The 22,996-nt window shown below is 37.7% G+C and overlaps 1 protein-coding gene across 1 annotated transcript in view; it reads right to left on the minus strand.

Annotated features, from left to right (window-relative positions):
- The window catches only part of CDC40 (cell division cycle 40), a 36,573-nt gene that overhangs the window by 1,144 nt on the left and 12,433 nt on the right, over nt 1-22,996 (minus strand). The window contains exons 4-14 of the mRNA XM_066547111.1: nt 16,622-16,705; nt 14,559-14,698; nt 13,861-13,957; nt 12,064-12,203; nt 10,419-10,493; nt 9,797-9,842; nt 8,336-8,437; nt 6,985-7,100; nt 6,767-6,900; nt 2,180-2,256; nt 590-734 (exon numbers count right to left, since the gene is read on the minus strand). Coding sequence (XP_066403208.1) covers nt 590-734; nt 2,180-2,256; nt 6,767-6,900; nt 6,985-7,100; nt 8,336-8,437; nt 9,797-9,842; nt 10,419-10,493; nt 12,064-12,203; nt 13,861-13,957; nt 14,559-14,698; nt 16,622-16,705 — 1,156 coding nt within the window. The remainder of the gene's footprint in view (nt 1-589; nt 735-2,179; nt 2,257-6,766; nt 6,901-6,984; nt 7,101-8,335; nt 8,438-9,796; nt 9,843-10,418; nt 10,494-12,063; nt 12,204-13,860; nt 13,958-14,558; nt 14,699-16,621; nt 16,706-22,996) is intronic.

Below are 22,996 nucleotides of genomic sequence, written 5' to 3' on the forward strand. Positions count from 1 at the left end.
TCTAAGAGCACACAAGTCCTGCAGAAGGTGATTCATCAACTGCAAGGTAAACGTGCTAAGCAGCGTGATTATACCGTGCACGGTGTTGCTGGAACCCAAGAGAAAGTGCCACAAGCTTCTCTAAAATTATAGACACTTTTTCCTCTGGGTTTGCTGAGGTTATTCCCCAGTTTTTATAGTAACTTGTATCTTATGTACATACAGTACTAAATGTATGGGCACTTTACTAAGCAAACAGGAAGAAAGAGATGATTTTCTGAACAGTAAATGAAGATACCACACCAGACTTAAGAACTGGGGAAACTGGGTGAGTTCAAATCCCAGATACTCTAGATGAGTGCACATTGTGGGAACAGACTCTGCAGTGCACACCATGTGCAAAAAGATGGGAGTCAGATGTGGAAGCCTCTCTTAGTCCTATCAGATGTTAAGAGTAAACCTTCTGTTCTGCTGTTTGGCAAGGGAGCTCTGCCCGATGCTGAGCTAACGGGACTGTGCATTCATGCATGTTGCAGGGGATTAAAAAAAAAAATTTAGGGTCCATACTTGCAAGTTATATAAGAAGAAGTTCATTCCCACAAAAACTTACCTCATATCAGGTGAAAAATCCACTTGACAAGCGTAGCCAGCTACCATGTGACCTTTGAAAATTTTCTTTTTGTTTAATCTGAATCTGTTCTGAGCTCCAAAAATCAAGATTTGGTTATCCATTGACTGGCAAGCCAACCATTTCCCTATAAATGCAATAAACAAAGGTGGTGTTAGGGTGCTGCATCTGAAGAAACAGACCTAACTGGGATGTTTTTAGAGATTTTGACTTTTTTTCTTGCACTATCTGAATACAGATTTTGCACCAGCGTCAAGCCATGACAATTATGTAGCAGAGATTTAGGTAAGAGTTGATATTGTTTCTGCCTGCCAAGAGTTGAAACCTTATGTTTGACAGGCTTTGGGATGCCTATTCCTACAAAATGCACTCAGGACTCTACTAAAGCTCTGACTGTTCCAGCTATGTGCTGCATCAACCCCACTGGCTTCCTGTGAAGTTTTTAAGATACTGTGTAATCTTGCTGGTGGCACACAATCACATAACTCAGTAAAGGGGGAAAAAAATCCATCTAGCTGCACTCTACTTGATCACCTTTTTTGTGGGTACTCTAAGGAAGTCATCCCCTCTTTTCTTTATGGGAAAACAGGTCTAAGGTAGACTGAGGAGTTTGCAACTATGTAGTATTCTCTGCCGTAATAGAATGCAATTAATAAAGATATTTTAGTGAAAGAAAAATTGAGGCTTTTCTAATCATAACTTCATCTCATTTTGCATCTTGGCAGTGCATTAACTCCTGCCTGGGAATTCAGTGATGGTGACGTGCTACAGAACACCCAGAACAGAAACTTCTGTCCCAAACTCTGCATATTGGCACTGCCTTTATAGTGTTTTATGCAGTGACAACATAACATTGGCTGTGCAACAAGTTGATCAGCCTCTACTCAGCCTAATGGGATTGTTAACAGCAAGTCTGGCAACACTGTAATAATGGTGACACTAAAGCTATTTAAATTTGGCCAAAACAGATAACAGGAATTTTGCCTTGTTAGAAGGATTTTCACTGATTACTTGAGGCACTAAACAACTATCGTTCTTCAGTATGATTCTAATTGAAGAACATAAACACCAGTGAAACATTAACATACAGAAACACAGATAATTTGGGATTTCTCTTATGCAAGAATTATTTGGACTACATTCATAACAGAAGGGAACAAGACCATGCACAACATGAGTTTCTACTTTAACTGTGGCACCACAAGGACTGCTGAACTTGCTTAACACTCTGCCACCACTGTCAGTTCCCTCCATTCTTGCTCTTAATAGTTTAAATACAGCAAAGAGCACATGGTAGCTCTAGGGAGAGTCCTTTTGCCTCATTTGGATGAAGGCCTAATTTTAAACTGACACAGTTACCCTGATATAAACCCTCATTTTGAAATACTTGTTCTTTAGAATTTTAAATCAAAACATGATCCAATCCAATCTTGGATTAAATGCACAGAGTGACTGGGGAGGGGTTAGTCTGGGGTGAAAGGAGGATGCAACACAGCAACATCACAGAGATAATAATCAGTAAGAGGTGCTTATGTAAATCAGGTCTAAGAAGGCAGTAAAGTGTTAACCTACCATTTGGAGACAAAGTCACGGCTGGCATGGAATGCATGCTTGGCTCAGCTATGTACTTGAAGTCTACAGGAATGTCCCTGCAAAAGGAAGAAGTATGTGTTTTATGAAGACATGGAGATGTTCCAAAGAGCTGCTTCAAGTCAGCTGATTTATGTGGCAACTGAACCATGGAGAATGTATGGTGGCATCCAAAGGAAGAATATACAAAAACTCAAAAATATTATGAATGTACACCCAAGAACTCCAGATGCAGAGCCATCTAAAGCATAACCTCTGAGAGTGTGAATTTACTCCAGTCAAATGAGCCAGAGTCTAAATTAGAGTAATAATTCTAATTGTTAAAAGCAAAACTGTAGCACAAAGTTCCTTTATTGCCTCCAGGTAACTGCAGCTCTTACAAAGTTCCTATTTGGATAGCAAGAACATACTGACATATGCATGGATCTTACTGGAACATCTTACTGACTTGAGTTTTGTTTTAAATCAATATTTCTGTCTTTTTTAAATTCTTCTTTTTAAACATTTTATAAAGGAAAAGAAAAAATTAGTCTCTCTCATCTCTTTGACATGCCCTTTTCCTCCTGACCTCCCCAAATGGGATGCCAACCAAATTCCAAATATTCACAGCTGAACTGAACACTGAACTCCCCAGCTCAATTGCATAAAGACTGTGCCAGTGCATGTTCTTAACATACACTATCCTATACAAAGGCCTAGGGTAAAAACAAGGACAGTCTAATCCTTACTCCACAGAACTGCCCTTTGGTTTTGACTATATAAATTGAATTACTAACGGCTTGTGCATATTCACAGTATTCCTCATACCCTGCACTGGAGGACTGGAAAAAAGGGAAGGCATGTACATGGCTTTCTCATTAAGCAAAAGAAACCTCCAGCAGAAAATAGATTTGATTAATGTGCTCTGCAGAAAGCACATGCAAAATGTTCTGTAGCAACATTAATTAATACAAAGGGGATGTTTATGACTCCATTGTCTAATTGACAGAGCAGAAGGGCTGCTGGGACACTCGGGGAGCGGAGAGCGTGGGTGGCTGCCTCGTCCCAGCTGCCCAGCCTTGCTGGATGGCAATACAGTCGGCATTAGCAAGGTAATTAGCATACTGCTTTATTGCGCAGGAAGTTATTTCCCTCATCTCCTGTGTTGTTAAGCAACACACACGGGGCAGCAGAGTGAGAAGCTGCTCTGTTGTCAGGAAGCGAGACAAATGCTCCTGTGTGTTAAAATCATTTACTCCTCAGAATAAGAAGGGCAACCCACTTAATACACTCCATGGATAAAAGCATGCACTTTAGGCCAGGGATAACCAGCTTCCAAACAGACAGACCTAAGATGGCCATTGGGCAGCAAATCTGTGAAGATTCCACATCATCTCTGAAGATTATCAACACAACAGTCCAGGAAGCGCCACATCCTACCCACACCATTTCCAGCTCCACTTGCAACAGGACACAAGGTTATGGTTGCAGCAAGGCCAGGCCCTGATCCACTCCCACCACCCAACACTCCTGCAGACCAACAACTTTCTGGTAAAGCCAATCCCACTGGAAGCCCTGTTAAAGTCTCATCACAGAAGATGCATCTCCAATACTGAATTGTTCTGCAGTCAGAAATTTAAATGCAGCATCAGTTGTTCTGCTTCTCCTTTTACAAATGAAGGCAGGCTCACCTGCTAGAATTTATTCATAACAGCTCTGCTTTATGTTGATACCTACCAGGCACACTTAGGATGGCAGCAGGATATGCTGCATTAAATTATTAGGCAGAATAAAGAGATGCATTTGTGTTTCACATTTGCTTCCAGTCAAATTGCTAAATAAGTAATGTCAGCCTGCTCCCTTAAAAAAATTACCAACACAGATGCTATCATGGTTGTCCAACCTCAAAACTCATGTGACATATTTGTTTTTTGTGACAAATATTTAAAATTTAAATATTTTTAAGTCCTTTCCCCACTTCATAGCATTTCAAAGGCTGAAAAGTTTTGAATATCAGAAATTCTATCTGCTAGCCAAGATTTAGAAGTTTTTTACTCTGGGGTTTTGATACAACTTCTTCCCCAGGCAAGACACAGAAAAATCTTTTTAACAAAAGAAGGAAAAGAAGCAAGCCAACCCAAACCCTCAGTACAACCCAATCCAGTTTTGGGACCTACACATAATGAAGATGTCCCTCAGGAGACTGCATTATCTCTACCAGGAGCCATGGGTGAAAAGACCCACTGAGGGGCACAGATTTACAGAGATGACAAGCCTCCAAAACCTGTCAGCATAATAACTAAATTACCACTGCACAGTTAGTTCTTGCTTTGCTGGCTGACTCGGAGGTAAAAAGAAGTAACAGCCTCCAAAGTTAAATGCTCACATAATTTCAGTGCTTACCCAAGCAGGATTAGATGCATACAAAGCAAAGACAAAATAATATTTTGCATTTCTAGAAGAGAGAACACAGTATATGATACCCGTGCCAACTTTACATCTCAATCACATGAAATGCAAAAGCAGGCAAATTTTCAAGTACTCCCATTAATCTTCCTAAATAAACTATGTACTCTACAAGAGTCTGTACTATACTTGAAGTCCAAACTTTCAACAACTAACCAACTGCAATTCTATATACAGCCCCATGAAATCCTTGCACAGGATGGATTCTTGGGAAAGCAGATTTAAGTTCCCAGGAGTTCCTCACTGTAAAGTCAGACATGGCATCCCATTACCCATCTCTGGCCAAGTCAAAGTGTTTACAAAACACTACAGAATTCCTCTAGACAATTGAAATGAAGCAATTAGACTAACTTCTTATTACTAGCTTTTAAGGCCATACTCAGGTCATAATTACTTCCACTTTTTTGTGTAGGATACTGAAGAAACATTGTGCTGAAGAACATACCAAAGAAAAGTGCCAAAAGGCGCAGCAACCAAATCACAGCTAAGTAGCAATAATTTTTCTTACCAACTTAGGAAAAAGGATTTGAGAAATAATTTGCCATGAATTTTTCTGAACTCCAAAATCTTCCATAATGACTGTATTAACTTAGTTTTAAGGCATTTTAAAAATCTGGGTCTTGAAATTACAGAAATATGCTTACAGACCAATTAGCATATATCATGGTAGGTTGTGGGGAAAGGTTTTCAAGTCATGCCCAGGAAGACGGCATTACATTTGCTCTTTATAAAACCAAATTATTTCCCAACAACTGCATTACAGAATACTGCATAGAGTCAAGTTTCCTATCATTTCAACAAGGGAGCTCTTTCTTCAGTGTACAAAACACTGTTACATGTTTTTTTCCTCAAGAAAAAAACTTCTGCTACTGGAACAATCAGGTTGTGATGTTCCCATGCCAGAACCTTTTTGCCTTTCCTGCTTTTCTCCACAGACTGACTAAATCCACCCACTTTACTATTTATTTCGGCCATCACACAAAGCTCATAAAACAAGGGCAATCCAATCTCAAGGAAATAACAGATTTGTGCAAGCGAGATCATCCTCCCACTCAACAAAGAGGAGACATTCCTTAGCAGACATGGTATTGTAAAGATTTTTCTTTAAGGAGCTCAGTAAATCCATGGGTCTGCTTATGAAGTACTGAACAGAGGCTTTTTTGGAGCAGCATATGGTGACAGCATTTTATGTCTAGCCTAAGCCTGGGCTCCCAGACTTTGGTCATTCCTACTGCTACTGGCAATGATTGCAGACGATCACAGACAAGCTGAGGATTTAGCTGCCTGCTTGGGGAACATTCCAATAGCACAGATTGGAGTCTCTTGTCTAAGCTACAGGGAAAAAAAAAGCAAGCAGCTAGGAAGAAACTGATTAGTCACAGAACTGTCAAACTAGATTCTGCATTATGCAACAGTTTTGCATGTGTGAACAGCAAAAGGAAATGAATACCTCAAGATACGGGACTGATTATTTCAAAAATAAATTGTCAAATCCTAAAGAAATCTTAGAAGTTCTAAGTTCAAGATCTTAGTACCTAGAACTTTGTGAAAAACATTTCAGATAGGAGTGATCTGTTTTCTCTGCAGGTTAAATGTTAAAAACTGGAAGCCATTTCAAATATTTTGTATTAGTTTTTCCTGGACAGACTATACCTTTTCTGTCATCTATTGTATTCATACTGTGGGTACCAATTATTGCCAAAAAGCCAGACTAACAGAAAACCAGAATAAAGCTACACTAAACTTGTTATTTCAAACATGGGCCAAGTATCATAAAATACTATGGACATCTGAGTTCAAAGCATTCAAAACCAACACACACCAATTGTAATAGAGCAGAATACATTGCTTTAAGAGTTAATTTAAAGACTAATACACCCTTGGGGAAAGGGGAGAGAGCAGAGACCACTAACAGAGTGCAGTGTGCTTCAGGCTGAGGAAATCGATGAAGTGTCTCAAGCATTAAGTCAGAACAGGGTTTTAAGTCCTGAGCTAGCTAGAACTCAGTACACTCCAGTGGCCTATGTGCTATGTGTATTTCTAAAAATGAACTCTCTTCTCAGTTTGTTCACAATATACTTGGAGGTAAAATTTTCAAGCTAAAATTCAAAATTTTAGACTTACCATTCCCAGACTCTTAAACTCTTGTCATCAGATGTACTCACAAACCTTCTATTTTCATCCACAAACACAATGGTGTTGACAGCTCCCAAATGCCTGTCATATTCCTGCACAATCTCACCACTTCGAATATCCCACTACAATTAAAAAAGTCAGAATAAGAACCTGCTTTTTTACTAAATACCAGTACTCTTAGAGAAATAAATGTTGAGTAGACATACCTGTACAATTTTCTTATCTGACATCCCTGCAACAAAGAGATTTTGTTTATCTTCATCAGGATTGAACTTAACACAATAAGGAACCTTCCTGTTGGTGAATCTTGAAATACATTGCCCTGCAACAGAAAACCCATTTATAGTGTATCAGGTTGGAAGTGCTATGGACTGATTGGTTGTTGCAGATACTGAAAAAAAGCACTTTACTAAGAGCAGACAACACTTCTTTTAACGTCCTTGAGAGAATTAGAGGGCAGAATTTGCCCTACTCTTTGATTAGACCATCTTTCACATTTGTATGCATGCACCTGTATTAACATGCACACACACAAACTGCTCTGTAAGTTTTCTACAATTCCCAAACAATACAACTGCTTGGTACCCTGTATGCCACCAGGACATAACAGAACATAAGGACAGGTTCAGGGTATCACAAGCTAACCACTGTCTTTAAAATACATATCTCCTTAGGATCAGAGGTCTTCTCAACAAGAGATACAAATTTGGGCAAGAATTCAAGACTAATCTCAGAAAAGGTTAACAGTAATCCAACTGCAAAATAAAGCCCTGTCCTCCCCTCTTAGCTTCAGCCACAAATACCCTTATAACTCCTTATCTGTAACTTACAGGAGACGTGTTAATACAAAAGCTCTGTCTAAAGAACTGAGTTCAGACTCAGGTTCAGATTCAACACTGGAGAATTAGACTTACACCTTTCTGGCTATCACCTGTGTAAGATTAGTGACACTGCTAACCCTGAAAGCTAACAACTTTTTCAAACATGGGAACTCTCTGTCTTAGGAAGAGACCCAGGTTTAAAAGAATACTGACAAAACCTATCTTGTATTTTTTTTAACTTAACAAACTATTTGTAGCAGAATGCTACAGAACATCTCCCAGGCATGAGAGCATCAAACCTACCCTTCACCTCTCTATACCAGCAGGTCACCACCTTTTCTTATTTGGAATGCTTTTAAGGTTAAGCAAAAGACCAAGTGAGATAATTTTTCTAAATTAAGCATATTTAGGTGTAAAGAGTAATTTCATGCCTGTAAATGTAAACATGCAATTTGACAAGATGTCTTTTTGCTAAAAATTGTTCTAGCATTACAAACAACTATCAAACTTCTCAAATAAAAAGCTATATGAAATACAGGTAGTGTCAGTTGCACCATTGCAGATAACAACAAAACATTTGTGAAAAAAGACTAATTATCCTGCAATGAAAGCCTAAACAGTGAACTACAAGACAATATGAAGGACAACTGGAAACAACCTGAATGCTGAGATATCTTTGTAGTCACTATTAATTAAAACCAGTGCCAAATAACAGCACCCACAAACAGAAGCCTACCTGTTTCAGTGTCCCAGAGTTTTAGATAGCGGTCATATGCAGCACTAAGGAACTGAGTGCCGGCGTTGTTAAAACAGATGTCTCGGACAGCTTTACTGTGTCCTACAAAACAGGAAAAAATGCAATGGTAGACTTTCATCCATTTATACTTAGAATTAATTAAAAAAAAACCCAACCCATATTACTCAAGTTAAATGCTCTAACAACGCAAAGAGAAGAAGAAAATCACTTATTGAAGTTCTTAATGAGAACTAGTAAAGAACAATTCAAGTCAGAAAGAAAAAGTAACTCTTAAAAAATAGTGAGAATAAAACTTCTTAACATCCTCACACCTCTAAAACACTGGAGAGAGAAACAAAAGCACTGCACAGAAACAACTTGATAAACAAGTATAAACTTGTATAAATTGATACACAACCAGAACTTCAGAAGCAATTTAAAATACTCTAATAAATGGCAACATCTAATGAAAAAGACGAGAGACAAACACTACATGAGACTCATGTAATGGAGAAACATTTAAAATTAGTAAGTAGGTACAAAATATGGGAAATATTAGATCAGAAAATTAAGAATGCTTTCATCTAATGTTAATCTTGCTACCCCTCAGCCTCAATACTTTTATGTGACCACCACATCAGACTTGCAGTTTTTTTTAGTTTAAATATTGACACAGTAATTGAAATATAGCAAAATTGTAAGCAAATCTGGTTGATAATAAGAAGCTTTTGAGAAAAACAGTCACACTGTTCAAAAAGAGTAGTCTATTGAGAGAGAACCTTTTTTGAGCCATCATCTTTGCCACACTGCTGTCATCAGAAATAATAGGTGAAAAAAGACTTCTTTCTTGTTACTCAACATATATTCACTCAGTGTTCTAGAAATGTTCCTATTTCAATAGGAGAATCAGCAACTTTTGTTCTGCATTCAAGGTTGCTAAGAAGTTTGTATTTCTCTCTCTCTCTCTCTCAGATATCTGCTTTAAAAAGCACCTGTTACATGAACAAAGACTGCACCTGAACCTAAAAAAGATTTCCCATGCTTTTGCACTAAAAACTCAGCACAGATGGAATGACCTATTTAAGGAGGGATCAGACCATGAGACACCCTCACTGGTCAAATACAGAGGGTTGCTGTTTTCAACATGAAGATGGGGCAACTTCATCTCAAAATTTTGCCTTTGAAAAGAAGTCTTGCATAAAGTATTCATGACTGTAGGACACTAATGTTTTGTTTTAAGGGTTGTAAGATGTTACACATCAACATTAAATTGTTTGGAATAATGACAAAGTTCTTAACAAAATGTGCATCTTTTTCAGTTCTTACTGCCAAGATCATTCCAAACAACCATGGCCTTGGATGCACACAAGTCCTCTCTATGACAAATTAATAAGCTAACCTAAACCATATTCTTCCAGGAAGTTGTTTTAGACATAAATAAGTTTAAAAAAAGTCTATTACCAATAAATGTTCGTAGACATCTTCGATCACCATATACTTCCCATAGCTAGGAAAAAAAGGATGGGGGGAAATATGTCAATTGTTAAACAACAATGATGCTGAAATTAAGTGCTAACATACGTCAAACATCTTTTAAGAAATTAATTACAAACATATACCATGTACTGATTAATCACAATCTATTCAGAAATTCACTAGAATGCTGTCATCTTCCTGTCAGCAAAATTCCCTTAGAAGAACTAAAGCTCCCATACTATATTCCAACTTGATTGACTTAAAGTTTTGCTACTTAAAAAAAAAAAAAAAACAACACATCAGCTTTCTGTTGATATATGTTGGACTGAAGTGAGATTAGTTCACACCACAAATGCTTCAGTAAAAGATTTCAGCAGAGACCTATTGTTAGTTATAAAACTAGGCTTCACAGAAAATAAATTAATACAACAACAAAGGCAATAATATGAGAAACTTGTGACCTTCTAAATGCTATTAAAAAACAACTAACATTATTCTAACACAGACAAAAGGTATTTGGTAGAAGTATGTTTATGTATCCTAAAATGCACTGTCTATATTCCAGGATGGTATAAAATGTATTCATGAAAACAGCAAAATAACTCACCTTAATTTTGCAATCCATAGAGCAAGACAACATTATATGCCCAGACAGAGGAAACAATCTGACTGCACTGACACCCTGTAAATAAGAACATAAGTTAACAGTAAGTGGATAATCAGAAGTTTGTTCAGTTCATTTGCCATCTTTTCCAAGCAAAAAGCTAAAGCTTATCTTCATAAAATATACAGATACTGTACCTAGAAAAGAAATAACCTGCTCACATTCCATTTTAGAAACAGTGATGTATTTTGAACAAATGCTATTGGAAAAAAGTTGTTTCACTTTAACAGCTGTATATATAACCTCCTTCAACATCCACACCATTACGGTGGCAAACACAGCAAATAAAAACAAACTGGGGGTTAAAGGAACTGTCTCTACATAACAAGTGTTTTTAGATGGGGCAGGTATGGAATTTTTCAAAAAAAAAAGAAAAAAACCTTTTGGCCAGCTCAATTTCTTACATATAGTACCAGTGCTTTCTACCCACTGAGCTCAGATTTCCTGGGCACAGCATCTTCACAGCTGTCTGCATTCCAGGTACTCCTTTCTGGGAAGCCCAAAGAACCCCCAAGTACTCATGGCTTTAATGTCCCTCCTTTCCATTTCATGTTGATTGCTCTATTCATATGCCATGCAGTTCCTCCCTCCCACCTCTGGTTAGAGCTGGGTACTTTATCCTCCCTATTATGGTCTACTTATTTCCCCCAGCTTTTCTAAATTTGTCAGCCCATTTTTCTTTTGCCTCTCTCATCGGTATCATTATTCACCTTGTTTGAAGGAAAAAGCCATTTTACATATCAGTCTGGTGTAATAGGATAAAAGGCAGAGGAGGGACTAGAGCTTTGGGGAGGAGGTGTCATTCTGGCAAGCCCTGAGAGTTGCAGCTATAAGCTTGTTGATGTAGCAATCATTTAAGAAAAGCTCAGAGACGTGACTCAACTGAAAAAAGGGTAAAAGCCAAAACCATTCCCTATGTCCTCCTTTCTTCCATCTTCCAAATATTATTAAGGTGATGTCCATTGCACTGCAGAATATTCCCCCCAAATTAGTGGCGATAGAAGCAGCAAATTGAGTATATGCTGTACAACCCTGAGCAGTGAAACACTTTTCTAACACCAGAAGTGTGTATATTGTTTTGGTATCTGACACAAGAAGGAACTGTGGATTTTAAGCAGCATCAAAGAAAACCCTTAGCAAGACACACCTCTCAAAGATATTAGCTATATTTGGGAAACCTGTAATCACCAAACCTATGTCACTTTACCCAAGTTTGATACGAAATAGCCCTTAAGTACTCTTACTACAAAAAACCCTCAAACCCCAAACATTCTTAGGAATCTCTAGAATCAGCTTTATTGTCATTCACATTGTAGTTTCAGAAATAACTTCAAATCCCCCCAAAGTCACTGAATAATACTTTACCCTTTAAGGTAGGTCAGGAAGTCAAGAAGTATATATGCAGCTACACAACTGCAATGGAACAGGCAAAAACACCTTGAGCATGTAACTCAACTAATTACATGCAGAGTATGGTAAAAAGGAAAATACTCTTTCCTTCTACTGACTTTTCAGTTTTATAGAAATTACTAGCTGCAGACAAAAAATTAAATGGGTTGTTATGCTCTATGCTCACAAAGACTCCTACCTTTGTATGCCCAGACCACACATGGATTTGTTTCTTTGGAAGATAGCACTTCTCAGGTGGTACTGTAGAACGGAGATTAACCCCAACATCTTGAGGGACATGAAGATAAGATCTCCCCTGATAGTCATACATTTCTTTAACTGAAAAGGTAAACAGAGAATTCTGAGAATCCATATTTTAAGAGGTTATAATCTTTGAAAGGCTTAACAACTCACACAATTACAGTTTTCTCAACATAGCTGCTCTGCTGTAGACCGAGAGGTGAAAGAAGGGGGTATAAGAAAAACCAGCTTCTTCATACAGATGTGGAATCTTATTTGACATCAGTTATACTCAAATTATGTCAATTCAGCAAAGTCTGCTTGGAACCTTACAATCCAATCATGAAGACAATCTTTCTCTTACCCATTTTACTCATCATCAAACAGCAAGAGAGTTCCCCTGACCAAAAAGACTTCGCTTACACTAACACTACATAGATTAAACCATGCAACTCTAACCCTGACATTTGCTTGCAACTCACATTCTGGCCAACTCTGTGCTGTGTCAGTCATGTCAACAAAATTACAAATCAAGGAAAAAACGATTCATTTGGCCAGCATGAACCAATATTGGTCCGCAGCAGCCAACAACCGCTCTTTAGCTAGATTTAAGAAGCCATTGGACAGTCAGAAACACAGGGATGCATTGTGCAGGAAATGGATTATTTCAGAGTAGACGTATGTTGGGTAGCCATGACAATAAAGTGTGCACTGATTAAATTCATTTCTCTGTTTCTGGAATGTTGTTATGGGAGTTTTGCTTGTACTCTTGCACAGTATCCATGCATACACACATCTTCAAAATGGAGTATTTCTGGAATGTTTGCATTGTCAGATCACAGTTTATATGGCAAGGTCTTTCACTGTGAAATTTCAGGTAGAGAGCATGAAAACTTGGATACAAAATAATTAGCCCGTAGGAGGCTCAGTGGCTAAAATTTCATGTTTGTTATGTTCATTGCTATAAATACCACCATGATCTACTACTATGATCTACGTAAAGAGAACAATGTTCTAGTGCCAGGAATGCTTTTCTCACAGCCACCACTTCTTCCTCAATGCACTTTAGAAAGGATGCTCACAGCTGATGTGTGTGAGCCTAGCTGTAGAAACTAGCACACAAAGGGAGACCCTGTCTACCAAACTATCCACACCAAACAGTGTTACACAGGGCTGTTCAAGTAACAGCTTCAAAAAATTACTGAATTCTACTTAATTACCAAACCATTTTCTTTGAAGGTACCACACACTACAGTCTTCTGTAGGGTAATTAATTGATACACAATTATTCATAGTATGACGGCAAGAACATTTACATTAAAAATTGAGGAAGTGTAAAGTCCAAGTGATTTTCTAAATTGTTCATAAACCGTAACTCAGAGCACTACCTGCTGATGAAAATACTGACATACAAAACTACAATAATTCTGAAGCTGAAACTAAGCCAAACCCATAACTTCAATATGTTTGCTCTGTGAAACAGAAAAGAGATACATGCATCGAGTAACATTGAAAATAAATAAATAAAACCAGTACCCTGAAAAATTATATTTCCACACTGCTCTTCACAGTACAAAGTGGAATTAGTCCAAGTTTATCTCTTTCCCTGTCCTTTATGCCTTTGCCTGTGAGTGCTGTTATCTCCAATACAGAAACATCAACGTGCTGAGGCTGTCTGCCATTCTTACTAATTAACACATCAGGCAAGAAAACACAGCGAGCTAGAAAATGAGAACAGCCAGGAAGATGCCATTACCATGTAATATAGTCTTCTCCTCTCCAGGTTTATCATCTTCTAGTTTTCCTCTCTTCTGCCTCTTAGCTGTTATTTCATCCAACTCCTTCTGCTCTTCCTGGAAAAAAATAAAACGTGATCTCTTAGTCAGCATTCAGAATCACATAACAAAATCCAGAACTGTACTATTGTTTACTCACTATTAAGAAAACATTTATTTGCTAAACAAGATTAGAAATATTTCTAAGCACCAATAAAGAGAATACCCCTATCAAAACCATAAAGGCTTGGAAGGCTACATACACTGAAAAGAACAAATATATTTTTAGTCACAGACTAAAGTTAAGCACTGACTGGACAAGAAGGATATCTGTTGGTTGGACGGTTCAGGGTGTGTGCATTTGTGTGTGTGATATTGGGGGTTTTCATTTGCCATTTTTTTAAAAAAAAAGTTTTATTTTCACTTTTTTTCCCCCAAGCTGTTTCTTTTAATCAGACTCTACACATAGATTGAATTAATTTTATTTCCAAAAAGTGTTCTGAATAATTGAATGCAGAATATCTGGAACATTTTATTTGGATATGTCACCCAAAATGTTTCTAATTGCCCCAAAGCATAGCATGGATCTGCTTGGACAAGCAGTAGTGCAGCTGGATCTCTGTTGAAACCACTGCCATGTACTGACAATTTGTATCCATTTTGTTAAAGCAGGACTTACTTCTGATGGTTTGGCTACTTCTTTTTCATCAACATACTTCGCCCATGGTCCCAGAAACCCATCAATATTAGATGCATCATTCTCCTTGAATTTCTTCCTCTTTTCAATTTTCCTCTGTCCTGTTTCAAACACTGTTAAACCTGAAGAAGGAAACAACACACTGACTAACTGCTAACACAGAATACATCAGAGGTTACACCATAGTCAGTTTAAAAGAAAAAGCCACCACCACTGCTCCTTTCAATATAAAGGACAACATGGAAAAAGTATTTGATTAAAATTGGCCAAAGCATTGCTCACTTCTCCAGCTATGAACATTACTAACTATGTGCAGTAACAGAGTAACACTTCAACTGTGTATCCTTGCTTGTTAGAATATTTAACCTGGCATGTACCATAAATTTTTAACAGTAAGTCTGCAGACTGTATGAATACATCAATTTTCATGCTTTAAATAGTGTAGTCTTTGAAAGTAAAGTCTTCTGGCTTCTGATCCCTCTGAATCCTCTCAGTTTGAAAAAAACCAGTCCCAAAATGAAAATAAGACAAGTGCCCCAACAACACCCCAACCCCAACTGTGTATTTTAATTTAGAAAAAAATAATAGAATTATAGAATGGTTTGGGTTGAAAGTGACCTTTAATGGTCACCTACTCCAACCACCTCGCAATGACCAGCAACATCTTCAACAAGATCAGGTTGCTCAGAGCCCTGTTGAACCTGAACTTGAATGTTTTGAGGGATAAGGCACCCACTACCTGTCTGGGTAACTTGTTCCAGTATTTCACCAACCACATTGTAAAAAATTTCTTCCTTATGACTTAGTCTGAATCTGTCCTCTTTTAGCTTCAAATCATTACCCTTGTCCTATTGCTACAGGCCCTCTTAAAAAGTCTGTCGCTATAGACAGTCATCTCCCTCCAAACACTATCATTTTCTTTCATAGAAATACTAGCATTTCACAAATATTGCACAGAATTTCATGTGTCAAAACCACTATACAATATGGATATGGGAGGGGAAAAACCCTGTAGGTAATTATTTTAACATATTTTAAGTTTTCCAAGCTTGTATATACAATTATGTTAAATTTTCAAAAAATGTTTTTCTGCAGCAGCAGTAATATTCATCTAGTACAAAAGAGACCAAAGAAGCTTTACACAAACAAGGGGAAAATAGGCAATGTAAAAAATTAAGTAGTGATCAGAAGGAATCACATTAATCAAGGGTTTTCTTAATGAAGTACGAAATCACGAAATTCCATTATGAAAAGGGTTTTTTTAAAATGGTTTAATCTTAGTTATTTCCTTCTTTGGAAGGAAAGACTGAAATAAGCTTGGATATACTCTGACGAAAAGGACACAGAAAAAAAGATCCTTTGTATACCCTTGTGAATAGGATATTTGAAAAAGACATGCAAGGGAAAGCATAACCATGACATTTACACAGGTACAGTTTTCCAATGCAAACGAGTCCCTTTGAGTGTTAAATATCTTGTATCAAAGTATTAATTACAAAGCCCATGCCTCTGGTATCAAGCCTCCCAGTGGCATGCCATGCTGTTACCATTTGGCAACCTTCCAGTGGTCTTTCTTTTCCAAATAACCCAAAGAGCTTAACTTTGCTAAGCAGAGATAACATGCAGCTCCCAACAGGAGTGCCAGAGGTTGCACAGAGAGTGATCAGTTTGCTCCTGAGGAGGAGCAGCTTTGGTGATTAGCTCAACATACAGGTATCCTAATGCAGACACATGACAATGTTAGCTTAGACAGAATTTAAGAGAACCAAAAAGCTGTTTCAAATTGTACTGATAAATTGTATTCATGCAATGGCACATTACAAATCCTATTCTGAAATTTGTCATGACAACCTGAATAATTTGCTACTTCAAGAAAACAAAACACTCCAATATCTCTCTTCCCCCTCTGCATTAAAATTGCAACACATTTCTTCTTTATTGTGTTCTTGGACATGGGTAAGTCTCACATAATACCTTCCTTTGCTAATATCCATTAGTAAAGAAGCAATGAAAACAATTTAAAGATGCAAGTAATTTATAACTACCTTGATTTTTTTCAGCTTCTTCTACAGAACCAATATATTTGGTAGCAGCTTCAGGGTTATCTACAGAGGGATCTAATGCATAACCTGGAACAAGAGGAAAAAAATACTGTTATTTCAAGCTTTGCAGTTTTGTACAACTTTTACTACTCTGTCCCTCTGCAAATTCTCTCCTGTTTACTCTGAACGAGCTGGGGATGACGAAGGATTGAAACTTTGGAATCCCATTAACTTTTCACTTGGCCTGAGTATAAAGATTACTATGAGGTAGGAGTATGTACTCAAGGGCCTCATGGTACTATCAGAATTCTTAAATTTGCACAACACAGAGAAATAAATAAATGTAATAGGCAACAGTTAACAACATAAGATACATAAGATACACAGGCTGGGTAATCACAAGAAACCAAGTAACAGAATCTGGTGGGAAGGGACCCCAGGATGCCCCTGCTCCGAGCGACGTCAATGCTGAATTCAGGCCAGTGTGCCGCAATGCAAACAGATTTTGAAATGCCATGGCAACCTCTTCTTGTAGTAACATAGCATAAGGAAAAGACTAGCTCAAAATCTTATGTCAGTGCACTCAATGTTAAATGGATGCTGCTTTGGTGCAGGGCACTGCTCCTTGGTTTGCAAAGCCAGTGAGTCACGTGGAAAGCAGCCAGTGGCTGCTGCACACACAGAGCCCTCTGGCTTCAGGAGCAGCCTTCTGCTCTGCCCACTACTTCTGCTGGGTCAAAGACTGTCATCTCTGGCAGTCCTGGGGTGGCAGCAGCTGGGAGGCAGAGGACAGAGATGGGGGAAAAATAAATGAAGTTTTCTAGGGCTTTGTGTGTATTCTGTCTCCCAGAGCAAAAGTTACTTAATTCTTCTCCTGCCACAACTGGGAAAGCTTCAACTTGAAAGGAGTTGTTTTAACTAATGTGGATGGTACCAGAAGCAGCAGTCATGGACTTTAATTTTTAAAAGAATTAAATAGTCACATCTTCATTTCCTGATGACAGCTATTGAGCCTCAATAAAAACAAAACAGATCAAAACAACTCCAACCACAACAAAATCAACTGCATTTAGTCTTATAAATAATTTATAAAATGGACAAGCATTTCATAGCTATTCAGGATATTTACAATTTTAATACATATATCCAACTTTTTTTCTCCATTTCTCCTGAAGTGGATAACATGACAAATAAATTCATTTGGTTTCCAAGGAACAGATGGTGCACTGAACACTTACTGACCACCATGGTTTATTTTTTTTGGGAAAGGCTGCACCCTGGTGGACATAATCACAATTTTTATTAAATATTAAAGTGACAAAATGTCTCTTGAGGAGTCAATGAGAATTCCTCTGTATCAAGGATGGGGAAAAAAAAAAAGAGAAAGAAAGATATTAAACCACCAGTAAAACATATATAATGAATTAAATTCTACAGCATCTAATTCCTGTATTTTTGTTGATTCACAGAGGCAATCATGAGCAGAGGGAGATTATCTAGTTTACTCTGGAGACCAATGGCTCATAAATGCACATACAAACACGTACAAGCTGAGAACCTATCAACACCATTCCAACAGCCGAAGGAGATTGTCTCCCCAAACATTTTTCAGAAAGACCACTCTCCTAGAACATGGTCCAGTTAATTTCTTTTTGGATGCTGGGGAAAAAAAGTACTATTGAAATCAGTGGAAGAGCCATTCCAAGAACACAACAGGTATTCCCAATCCAAATAGAGCTCTCCACCTGCCAACCAGCCCTGTAGTTTCAAACCTGGTAAAACCCAGCTGTGGAACAACATATGTCCAGATGATCCATGAATACAATACAGGGAGAGAAATATATGCCAATGTCTTCTTAGCAAATATACATTCCCACTATTCCTCTGTTAAACAGTAAAATAATTTATTCTAGACTTTTAGTAGGATTTACTTCTATGGATAACCAAACTGAGCCAACACTGCAATCAGACTTCCCCTAATTTAGCTGCCTGCTTTTACTAAGCCACTATTTCAATGAGTTCCCTTCCAAGCTATAAGGTTTCTGTTAACAGTAGAGAGATATTACTTTGGATTGCTGTCAAAATCAATACAGTGGTTTACTTGTCCTCTAACTGTATTGACACCATCTCTGGGACTCTATTTGCTTGGTAGTTGTAAAAGAGGGACAGTATTCCCATGAATAGGGCCCCTGGGCCAAGCACAGCTTCCCGTGGAAGTGGAGACTTTCAGTTGGGTTGAATTTGGTCCAGCATCATTCTCATAGAAAAGCTCTGAACAATTTCTACTTTCTAGTGGATACGTGAAAGGGAATATTTTCCTTCTGGCTGGGACTCCTAAACGCAGCTGCAAAAGACAGCTTGCTTTTATCCTACTCAGCTGGTATCCCACACAATGTGCCCTGACTTCTGTGTCTCCTTCAGTTTTTGTTAGGAGGCAGATATTTCCCACAACATTTTAGCAAGGAAAGATACAATTCCACCTACATCCATAATTTTAGTGCACCTGAAAATGGTTGGTTAAATAATTAGACTTTGATGTGCATTCCAGAAAGACAGCTCATTAAAGCCTGTTTACACCTCACTGTGCAATGCAGCACATAAAGACCCAAAGTAGCTCAGGTATGAGGAAAAATACAGCTGGACTAACCCACACTGCACTGGCATCTCTGCAGAATCAAAGTAATCAGAGAATAAAGTGCCTACAATTGTTAACAGGTAATAAGTGACTGTAGGTGTTGCATGTAACATGAGTAGATTAAAAAAAAACCCACAAGTGTTATTTCCAAGGCAGTTATTTTAGGCTCTTAAAATATCAGTGTTAGTGATGACATAATCCTGCTATAACCAAGTTACTGAATACTCAGAAAGAGCTTTGAGATTCATTAGACTTCAATAGAAGACTATTTCTTATTAAAAAGGACATTATCTTGTGAAGAAGAGATTTAAAAATACCAAATGTTGCATGAATGAAGCAGTCCATTATTAGGAAGAGCACTGATGCCCAAATAGCTATGAAATGACTAAAATATTCATGAACAATTTGTGTGCAGTATGTAAAAAATAATCTGTAATTCTTCTTCTGAAAATGTATATGTGCTCATATATTGACTTTTTTATCAGTACTCAGAAGGGAATTTTCAAGAAAAGAGACTCCTTCAGCTGAGAGCACAGATACAGAAGAATAAACATGTGCTGTATGTTAGGACTTCCCAGGCTTTTTTGACATGCTCCAAGGAATACAACATTGAAAAAATAATGCTAGTTAAGCATTTTAAATCATAATGTCTTGTGAAGGGGAACTTTATTTTCTAGAGAGACAGCCTTCGCTTGATAGTTGAAATTAAAATAAGAAGACTGCCTTACATCAATGGAATCAAACTAGGGTAGATCACCTAGGACTGCAGATGCAAAACTGGTTACCAATTAAAAAAGTCAGACTCCCACAGAGCAATTATTAATGGTTTTCCATTAAACTAGGAGAGGACCTTTCACAAGACCATAAAACACTTACTTGAACTATTTTCTTCAATGTTTATTATGGATTATGCCATCAGCATACTCCTTTCAGGTAGCTGTAAAGGGCAATAAGGTCTCCCCCTCAGGATTCTTTTTTTTCCAAGCTGAACACTCCCAGCTCTCTCAGTCACTGCAGATTTTAACCCTAATGTGGAAAACATCTCCAGTGCCTATGACAACTTCAGTTTCCCAAACTCCTGGAATAAAGGGAACCTTACTGAGATGGGTAGGTCTCATTTAAATTAAAAGGCAAATGGCACTGAGAAGGTTGAAAGATTACTTTCTGATAAAATATCTGGGGTACTTAAAGAACACCTAAAGAAATATAATACTTTAAAAAATACTTAAAGAAAAGTAAGCAATTTGCAATGACACACAATCTTTAGAAACCCAAGGAAAAGGTAGCACAGAAGTCTGAAATCTCAGGTAACAGGGACACTAATAATCACAGAATCCTATTTAAACTGAAGGTAGGGAAATGGAAAACCCAAGCACACATGCAAAACAACAGAGGCTAAAAGTAATACATTGAAACATCTTGTTTTAAAATAATAAACTAACATAATTGGTAGGACAGTACTGACATAATTGGACATAGAATATATGCTTTACCAGGCAGAAAGAATACAGAAATAAGATGGTCATGCCAGTGGGGAAAAACATGCTCTATGCCATAGAAAGCTTAAAGACAAATCAGATTAACAAGCTAATAGTGTCAATGAGCATTAAATGATCCCGTGGACTGAAATTTCAGGTCTAAGTAGTGGTGAGTACAGTTGCCAGAACTCCCAGAGTGACCATTAAGACAGAAAATGCAGTAACCATGAAATGGTAACAGAGATTAAACAGGTGCCAGGGAAAGCAGCACAGTAATAATGACATATTTTAGTCATCTCCTTGCAGCAGACTGCACAAATCTCACACCAAGATGTGATGATTTTTACACAATGTACTTGTACCATGAAGCAGTCATAACAGAGATTCACATGAAAAAAAGCCAGTTTAGCAGTACAGAAAACTTGATTTTAATATATTCTAAGGACACATATTTTAACAATGACCATAATGGGATACAAAATGAACATTGTTGACAAAGCAAAGGAAGATATAAAAACATTTACGACAATAATTTTAACCTCAAAATAGGAGGGCTATATTAAGAAAAGATTTTTAAAAGGAACAGAAAGTGAGCACCAAAGGGTAAAGCCTTTTTCAAATGCAGGGGCACTTCAAAGACACCATGTAGGAGAAAAAAACCCTCATGCCTGCTAGGTAATAAAAGATGACTTTAAAGCAACCAGAGGAAGTGAGCACTGCTGAAAAATAAGTTAAGAGAAACTATTAGAAATAAGAAACTATTCTTCAAAGAGTTGAAGTTGCATCCAGATGTGGAAAATACAAAGACCAAACTCAAGCAGACAAAGTAAACACTACACTAAGGCAGACTGCCCCCAAAAGTGAGGGAAATCTTGTAAGATATAAAAACTAACACTTGTCCTTCCTCAAAACTGGCAGGGACAGAAAGTGCACCCAACAATGTGTGGGTCAACTGATGATCAAGGACTGAGAAGAGCATCTGTGAGGGTTGTATTAAATACATGTTGATTATAGTGGACTCCTGTGCCAGAATCTTGCTTTATGGGCAACATGACGCTGAATCTACCTCAATGTGAAATGCCAGGAAACTAGAGAGTCAAATAAGTGGTAACAAAACACCAGAAGTCACCCAAGAGATCTAAAGTCAAATCACAGTGCAGGTACTCTCACCTAATATCACCTCAATATGACAGAAAAGGAATGTATCAAATACAACGCTGTCTTTCAAAAGATGTTTTAGAGGCAATATGGAGAACTACAGATCAACCTGCCAGACATTTGTACTGTTAGAAGATCCAAGGAGTGGAAACTACAATAAAGAAAATGAGTATACACTTGGATGAGCATTATATATTGCAGGAGAGCAAACACCACAATTTTCTCTACAGGTAAATCACAATGAGAAAATCTCCAGAATATTTCTGAGGTGACAATCCTGTGAAATAGCAAAGCTTAGTTGATCTTGGATATCTTTACAAAACCAAGTTAGACTGATTACAGGGTGCCTCAATGACATTTTAAAAACCCACAGGTCTTTACATGGTCAATTGATGAAAAGTTATTAAAACAGTGTCAAGAATAAATGGTTGGTTTGCACAGCACAGGAACTTTGCTGGTGGATTCATGCTCAGGCCCATGACATTCAACATATTAATAAATGATGTGGAAAAATGGAGCAAGTAGCTTTGAGCAAGTTATTCACAGAACAAATTCACAGTGAGAATAACACGTAACCGCTGTGCACAGCTTTGCTCTCCATCTTAGGAGCAATACAGTGGAACTAGAAGAGATACAGAAGAGAGACAAGGACAGCCATAGGCATGAAAAGGCTGCCACTGAGGAACAAGAAGATTGATCAGATCTATTCAGGTGGGAAAAAAAAAGGAGACTGAGAAGAAGCTATGGCCAAGATCTATAAAATAAGAAATCACACAGAAACGGTGAATAAGAAGTGGCTGCTCATTTCATTTTCCAGCATAAGAAACTTGGGGATATGAAGCCAAACTAGAAAGCTGTTAAGTTACACAAGTTTGAAACAGAGATACTTCCTCACATAAGGAGCTGCAGAGCTGCCTGAAAGAGGTTACTGTACAAAGAAAAATTATATGGGTTCAAGAAGCAGCTGGAAAAGTTCATCAAAAAGAAAAAACAGAAAACCCTCAACAAACTGTCTGAAAATTAATAAATATATAAGCATTGCCCTTCATTGACAGACTGTGTATTGAAAAGAAGTATTCAGATGTATCACTATTTTCTTGCTTCCTT

Source organism: Molothrus aeneus, chromosome 3 (assembly GCF_037042795.1).
Source record: "Molothrus aeneus isolate 106 chromosome 3, BPBGC_Maene_1.0, whole genome shotgun sequence".
Lineage (NCBI taxonomy): Eukaryota > Metazoa > Chordata > Aves > Passeriformes > Icteridae > Molothrus > Molothrus aeneus.